Here is a 7,691-nt window from a genome sequence, read left to right as displayed (position 1 = left end):
ATATTTCAGGGATTATTAGACATTTGTTCAGAAGTGACTTTAATTCCAGGGACCCAAAATGTCACTCTGGTCCACGAGTCAGAGTAGTTTTACCTCAGGTCCATCTCACAGTGGGTCCAGTGGGTCCCCAGACCCACTCTGTGGTTATTTATCAGGTTCCTGAATACATAATTGGAATAGACATACTCAGCAACTGGCAGAATCCTCCCATTGGTTTCCTGAGTTGTGGAGTGAGGCCTATTATGGTGGGAAAGGCCAAGTGGAAGCCACTAGAACTGCCCCTGCCTAGTAAAATAGTAAACCAGAAGCAATACCGGATTCCTGGAGGGATTTCAGAGATTAATGCCACTCTTAAGGACATAAAGGATGCAGGGGTGGTGATTCCCACCATGTCCCCATTCAATCTATTTGGCCTGTGCAGAAAACGGATGGGTCTTGGAGGTTATCAGTGGATTATCCTAAGCTTAACCAGGTGGTGACTCCAATTGCAACTGTTGCTGCAGATGTGGTATCACTGCTTGAGCAAATCAACACATCCTCTGGTAACTGGCATGCAGCTACTGACCTGACAAATACAGAGGAAGATTTTAATAATCAAGTGGATAAGATGACCCACTTGTTGGATACGAGTCAGCCTTTCTCCAGCCACTCCTGTCATTGCTCAATGGGCTCATGAACAAAGTGGCTGTGGTGGTAGGGATGGAGGTTATTCACGGGTTCAGCAACATGGACTTCCACTCACCAAGGCCAACCTGGCCACAGCCACTTTTGAGTGCCCAATCTGCCAGCAGCAGAGACCCACACTCAGTCCCCAATATAGCACCATTCCCCAAGGTAATCAGCCTGCTACCTGGTGGCAGGCTGATTACACTGGAGCACTTCCATTATGGAAGGCGCAGTGATTTGTTCTCACTGGAATAGACACATACTCTAGAAATGGGTTTGCCTTCCCTGCATGCAATGCTTCTGCCAAAACTACCATCCATGCTCTTACAAATGCCCTATCCACAGTCATGGTATTCCACACAGCATTGCTTCTGTCCAAGGAACCCACTTCAAAGCAAATGAAATGAGAGAAAGGGCACATGCTCATGGAATTCTCTGGTCTTACCATGTTCCCCATCATTCAGAGGCAGCTAGGTTGATAGAATGGTGGAACGGCCTTTTGAAAACTCAATTGCAGGGCTGGGGCAGTGTTCTCCAGGAGGATGTGTATGCTCTGAATCAGCATCCACTCTATGGAGCTGTTTCTCCCATTGCCAGGATTCACAGGTCCAGGAATCAAGGGGTGGAAACAGGATTGGCACCACCCACTATCACTCCTTACAATCCACCATGAAAATTTTTGCTTCCTGTCCCTACAACCTAAAGCTCTGCTGGTCTACAAGTCTTAGTTGCACCCTATTCTGGAGAGATTTAGTGCGTTTCCGGTTGTACACAGGACAGCTGAGTATTGTTAGGCGAAATATTGGTCTGTTATTGTGCTCTACTTAGCAATACAGTATGGTTTAAAGTGATGTGTATAACTGCCAAGTTGATAACGGGTGGACTGTGATGGCTAGGTTCAGTGTCAACTTGGCCAGATGATGGCATCCAGGTGTCTGATCAAGCAAGCACTGGCCTAATAGTTACGGCAAGGACATTTACAGCTGGTTAATAAACCAGAAGGCTGGTTTATTAAGTATCAGGCAACTGACTGCACCTGTGACTCATCACGTCAATGAAGGGCCTGTCTTCCACAATGAGAGAATTCAATCAGCTGGATTTAATCCAATCAGTTGAAGATTTTTAAGGGTGAAAGAGAGGACCGTCACTTCTTTGGCTAGCCAGTGAAGCGTTTCCTGAGTTCATCGAACACCTTTATCAGAGTTGCCAGTTTGCTGCCTGCCCTATGGAATTTGGACTCTTGCATCCCCAGTTGCCTGAGATACTTTTATAAAATCTTATATTTACAGAATCTCTTGTTGGTTCTGTTTCCCTAGAGAACCCCAACTAATACAACATGTTTTGGGGGACACACAACTCAGTTGGACCCTATCTTTCCTTGTCCCTCCTTAGGTGAACAAGTGTATTGGCTGTATCTCAAATGACAAGCTCTGGGAATTCAAAGATAAATACGACTTCAGAAGCTCACAGCTTCATGGATAAAACAATCACAACTGAGAATTTACATGCTGAAGTAACTCTCTTCACAGTGCTTTGAGAGCTCACATGAGGAAATTAATTCTGCCTTGGGAGTGAGGAACTAGGACACAACTAGGCTGTTTTGAAGGATAAGTAAATCTTTGCCAGTCAAATGGGTATTTCAGCTAAAAGAACAGCACATGCAAAGGCATTGTGCAGTGGCTCCTCTATGGCTCCAACCATGCCCTCTGCCCTCCAGCCTGTCTCAAACCTGTGCCCCTTATTGGAGGCATCAAACTGGCTCAGAGCCCTGGAAGCTATGTCCTCCTAGTGGCTACTCTCAGTTCTTATTGGAGAGAGATAGAAGAGGCTGTATCTTTACCCTTGGGCCCAGGCAGATGTTTTCTAGGAAAGTTCCGGGATCTATCATCCCAGCTTATTTTAACTCTAGTGCTAGCCTTACTTGCCCATAGCTTTCCCTGGATGTGCTATTCTGGGTGTGATGCAAGACAGAGACAATGGACACTCCCTTCTGCCAATAAATAGCTCCAAATCCCACCCCAACGTGGCATCAACCATTTGTTATTTATGAACAGAGACCCAGTTCCCTTACAGACCCCCTCCAAGCATAGCTTAGACTCTATCAAGAATCTCTGAATAGCCCATGAAATGAGACTCTCCCAGGGCCTTCCTGAGTCAACAAATCCATCCTTTATTTCTCAACCTCCATCCCTGCCTAGCAAAGGTTTCCAGTGAACAATGAGGTTTTACATCACCTCATAGCCATGGATAGTTTATTGAGCATCTCCTATGTTCCCAACCCTGGTTATAGATTTCTTTAGTTAACCCACACAATTACCTTTACAAGACAGGAATCCTTATGACTTTCCAAAAGAGGAACCTGACATCCAGAGATTAAATGACTCCCAGTTCCAAGTGGCAGGCTGGGTTTCAAATCCAGGTCTACCTGACTCCAAAATCTGTGCTTTCAGCCACATACACCAGGGCACCACAAGAAAATAGGTGCTAGGAGTGATTTGGTCCATAAAGCTCCCAAGATGGAGAAGAGATGAGCCACCAGAAGTACACAGTACAGTGAATGTCCAGGCAGTCTCGTCCCACCACATAGCTGTGGGAACAACCTGCATCTCCCCAAAGCCTACATCTTCCCCAGCAGGAGGGTGGTGGGCTACCAGCTGCCCCAGAGCCAAGAAGCAACACTAGACTGTCTGCAGCCTTGAAGCCTGGGCACACAAAAGCTGAAGGAGCAGAGGCTATGAATGAGCATAGGAAGTTGGTCTGCAGAGACGGCAGGGAGAGAGGAAAATGGAGAAGCTGAGACAGAAAGCCTATGTGGCTCCTAAGAGATGTAATGAGGAGATAAACTCAGAGATGCCTTGCATTCTGAACCATCCAAATTCCACAACACCCAAGGGGATCCAGGATACTCAGACATCCCCGTGTTCACCAAATAAACCCCTTATTCTTTAGCTAGTCCAAGTGACTTTATGCTTGCAACCCAGGAAGACTGCATCAGATCAGATGCTGGACCAGGGGTTTTATCATACTTTGTTCTTTGGATGGGCAGGGTGGTACCAGGTCCTGGCTCACAGCCTGGTTAGATACAGTCTTCAGGGTTCTGAGCAGGGAGTTCGAGCCCTGCCTCCCATCTTGAGGGGGCCCAGAGGTCACCTCCGCTTGTAGAGACACGGTTGAAGTTTCAGGCCTGAGAGCGGAGCCTTGGGGCCCACCTGAGGGGGCCCAGTCTTTTGGAAGTCAAACAAGAAGAAGTGGCTGTTGGTCAAGTCCTAGGGGTAGAAAAGACCCAGTGAGCTCCAAATCCTCACCCTACCCTCTCAAAACATCTCCCTCCATTTCCTGCCCCAGCTCATGATGCTTCCCAGGGCTTCCCATGGGTTGTGCCTTTAGGAAGCAAATGTCTATCCCTGTGCTTACAGCCTAGTTTCTAAATACTGCCCCCCTAAAAAGGGACACACATGAAACAAAAATGACAACAGACCTCCTAGAGCCCTCACCTTGGAGATGACCTTGAATCCCAGCTTGGTCACAGCCCCCAGAAAGGCCCGAACATCTTCAAAGCGGCTGCTGACCTCAGCCACTTTCAGTAGACCCCTGCGAAGGATGGAAAGTTCTGTATAAATGCACAGACACACATGCACACAAATACATGCGTCTGTGTTCGGGGGACTCTTACTCTGGCTTCAGCACACGATTTGCCTCCTCCAGGAAGTCTCTAATGTTGGTTCCCATCAACGAAAGGCAGAACACAGCCACATCCACAGACTCATCCTCTAGAGGCACCTGCGAGAGTGGGAGTGTTGTATGAAGCACACAGTTAGACACAAGAGGGGACAGGCACTCAGTGTGGGAAGGAGAAAGCCAGTGCTGAGTGCTAGGATTGGGTACCCAGGGGATAGGGATGGGGGATGATTAAAGGGATTAGCACATGGAGGGAAGGCCTAGTGCACAGGCTAGCGGTATCTAGAGGGGTTTACCTGGGCCATGTCACACACAGTGACCCTGGGGTCCAGAGAGGCCAAGTCAAAGCAATACACAGGGTTCCGGATACTCGAAGCTAGGCGGCAGTCTCCGCAGCCAAAGTCAGCCACCACCAGGGATGCAGGCCTGGGGGAGGGAGGCAGGGGTCACTCACTGGCTTGGCCTGAGCTCATGACTGACCCATATTGCTTTTCACAGGTCCCAACCCCCATTCACCGCTGGCGAAGGTCCCTGGCAATGCAGTCCACGGGCTGCAGTGGCCATTTCTTGACTTGGCTCTGGAAGCCACGGTGGTAGAGAAGAAAGGCCTCAGGATCTTCCTGGAAGAGGCGTTGTGCAGCACTACTGGGCCCTGAGTACAGCTGCTCGTTGAGGTAGCGAAATCGGGCACCATCCAGCCGCTGTGCCATGCGAGCTCGTAGAGCTCCTGCCCGAACCTCATGGCTTTCTGGTCTGGGGGTAGGAAGGCTCTCTGTCTCCTTTGTGGGGGCCAGAGCTGGTGCCTGGGCTGGTGGCTGAGGCCGGAACTTATTCTTATGTCTCCGCTTGTTTTTCTGCCGGTTCCGCCACTGTTTGCGGCTCAAGGTCTGGGCTTGTTCGGGGGAAGTGGATCCAGGGGTTGACTTGTGGAGGTCATTTGTAGCACTACCCTTCTGGGCTTTGGGACCTGCAGGGAGAGAGATGGGAAGGAGTATTTGGGGGAGGATCCCCTGAATTCAGAGGCTTGGCAAGTCATCTTGGCCATACCCCTGTCCTTGAAACAGACTATGGCCTGGATAAAAGTGTTGCTGACAGGGCGACGCTGAAATGAAACACAGACACAAAGTTAAGATTTAAGGGAGCGGGGGACCCACAGCATCATATGCCAAGTGGGTGCTGATGCTCCTGTGCTCCAGTTATTTATTTGTTGTTACACAAAGCAAGACTACGCTACGTGATCAAAAGCATTCAGGATCTCTCAGATACTAATCTTTACATCCTGCTGCAGATAAGAAGGAACAATCTGGGGTCAATGGTTAACGCTGCTGTCATAGTCACAAGACCCACATCTTTACAAGGCGTGCCTGCACGGCGTTCCATGCAGGCTTGTGGCCCAGCGTTCCAGGCCACCACCCCGGACATGGTCTAAGTGACACGAAAAGTTTGGTTCCCCACATAAAAGTACCTCTTATTGCCTACCTCCTAATGGTGGCAGGTGGCTTCTTTCATATGCAAGATCAGCTGAGCTCTCCCCCATCCACTACATATACCTAACAGTACCTGTTGGGTCACCATTGTCCAGGTGCTGGGCAGAGTTTGAAGGGGCTTCTTTCCGGCATTTCCTCTTTCTTTTTTTCTCCTCAGCAGAGTCACTGCCAAGAAGAACCCGTTTGCAGCTCTTCTTTCCCACTTCCTTTTCCTCAGAGTCACTGCCAGGTGGGATCTGCTTCTGATGTTTCTTCTTCCTTTTCTCCCCTACTGCAGCAGAGGCACTAACAAATGAGGCCTTTTTTGCATGTTTCTTCTTCCTTTCCACTCCCTCCTCCTCTGAGTCACTGCCAGGTAGACTGGGAGGTTGCTGGGGAAGAGATGCAGCCTCCAGGGCCCGTAATGTGGCCAAGAGTTGGCGGCGCTTGGAGGCCTGAAGAATAAAGGGAAGATGGGAGCTCTATTCAGATGCTGGCAGATGTGCCTAGATTCTTTCCAGTTGATTTAGCTAGTTTGTGAAGTCTGCCAGACCCTGAACTTTCCTGTCCCAATCCCAACCTCGGGAAGGCTGGAGGGCAGGGAAACAACCCACCTCACTTTCTTCCACATGTAGATGAGGTAGTGGACATTCCCCAGAGGAATGTGCTAAGGCCAAAAGCAATAGGACCGAGGCCGACACCAAGCATTCCAACCCTCAATCTGAGGCTTTTGCCCCCAGCGGATACCTTTCTATAAGAAGCAGGGCCACACGGAAGGTTTCTGAGGGCAGGAGTGACAGGATCAGATGTGTGTATATTAAACATACCTCTAGCTGCAGAGTTGAGAATAACCGGAAGGAGAGAAACTGCAGAGAGATCAGTGAGGAGGCTGTTGCAATGCGGGAGACAAAAGAACAGGGGACTGGATTATGGCAATATGTTGAGGAGATGAAAAGGGAATAAAGCAGGAGATGTCATTCAGACAGATGCCATGTTGGAAAGAGACTGAAAGGCACTGGTAGGAAGATCCTGAGGAAATATAGCAGCTGTCAGATGTGAAGAGGCTCAGAAGAGGCCTATTGTCGGGGAGGCCATTTATTGGTTGAAGTCCTGTTGCATGGTTCTACGCCAGGCCAGTCACTTGGTTCCCATCCACTACCACCACCACCCCGTGAATGGTAATACTGACACCCCTTTGCTTCATCCTCTCTTGATCTCTGCAATCCATTCTCCACACGGCAACCAGTATCTTTTCAAAATACAAATCTGATTGTATCACTCCTGGTAAAAGCATTTCATTGGCTTCTCTCTACCCTTAAAATATACAAAACTTCGAATCTATCTCCGCAACTCTGACTGCATCTCCTCTCACTCTCTGTGCTCCAACCAAATACATCATTTTTTGTGACACTAACAGACACGCTCTCTTGCACCACGGCCTTTGCACGTTTTCCCATCCAAGGACCCTCTTCGGGTCACTAACTTCTAATCACCAACAGGTATCTCTCAACTCAAACATCATATTCCAGGATGTTCAGGTCAGACGCTGCCCCAAAGTCGCTGCAGGTCCTCCCCTGCGCGGGGATTCCACTAAAGTCCGTTTCGTGGCCTGAAACAGCTCCTAATGTTCCTGCAGGACCACTCACCTTGGTTTGCGAGGCTGCCACAGGCCGGGGCCGTGAAACTACGAGCCCGAGGCTCGCAGCTACTGGGGCCTCCTCGGCCCACTCGGGCTCCTCGAACATGCGAGCCAGGAAGGCGGGGTCGCGGGATCCGCAGGCCTTTCCACGTGCAAGGACTAGACCCGCCAGCACCGAACCAGAAACCAAAGAGTGAAAGCCAGGGCCGGCCAGAGCGGCCGGCGCGACGCCGGAAACCATC

At 49.7% G+C, this 7,691-nt stretch overlaps 1 protein-coding gene across 1 annotated transcript; it reads right to left on the bottom strand.

Annotated features, from left to right (window-relative positions):
• Positions 1-1,892: 1,892 nt before the first annotated feature.
• RRP8 (ribosomal RNA processing 8) lies at positions 1,893-7,670 on the bottom strand. Its single transcript, XM_037840178.1, has 7 exons — positions 7,457-7,670; positions 5,905-6,265; positions 4,861-5,311; positions 4,641-4,770; positions 4,340-4,446; positions 4,161-4,257; positions 1,893-3,932 (listed from the first exon to the last, which is right to left on the bottom strand). The coding sequence occupies exons 1-7, from the start codon at positions 7,553-7,555 to the stop codon at positions 3,813-3,815; spliced, it is 1,365 nt and encodes a 454-aa protein (XP_037696106.1). The 5' UTR covers positions 7,556-7,670; the 3' UTR covers positions 1,893-3,812.
• Between the last annotated feature and the right edge of the window lie 21 nt (positions 7,671-7,691).

The sequence above is a fragment of the Choloepus didactylus genome, chromosome 6, assembly GCF_015220235.1.
Source record: "Choloepus didactylus isolate mChoDid1 chromosome 6, mChoDid1.pri, whole genome shotgun sequence".
NCBI classification, from domain to species: domain Eukaryota; kingdom Metazoa; phylum Chordata; class Mammalia; order Pilosa; family Megalonychidae; genus Choloepus; species Choloepus didactylus.
The sequence above is the reverse complement of the archived record's forward strand: the minus strand, read 5'-3'. Positions and strand labels throughout refer to the sequence as shown.

Bases quoted from the DNA above. Each gene is read 5' to 3' on its own strand.
- RRP8 (XM_037840178.1), bottom strand. From the start codon at position 7,555: ATGTTCGAGGAGCCCGAGTGGGCCGAGGAGGCCCCAGTAGCTGCGAGC. The intron at 6,266-7,456 runs GTGAGTGGTCCT...TTTATTCTTCAG, and splicing joins TGGCAGCCTCGCAAACCAAG to GCCTCCAAGCGCCGCCAACT. The intron at 5,312-5,904 runs GTACTGTTAGGT...CTCTCCCTGCAG, and splicing joins GGACAATGGTGACCCAACAG to GTCCCAAAGCCCAGAAGGGT.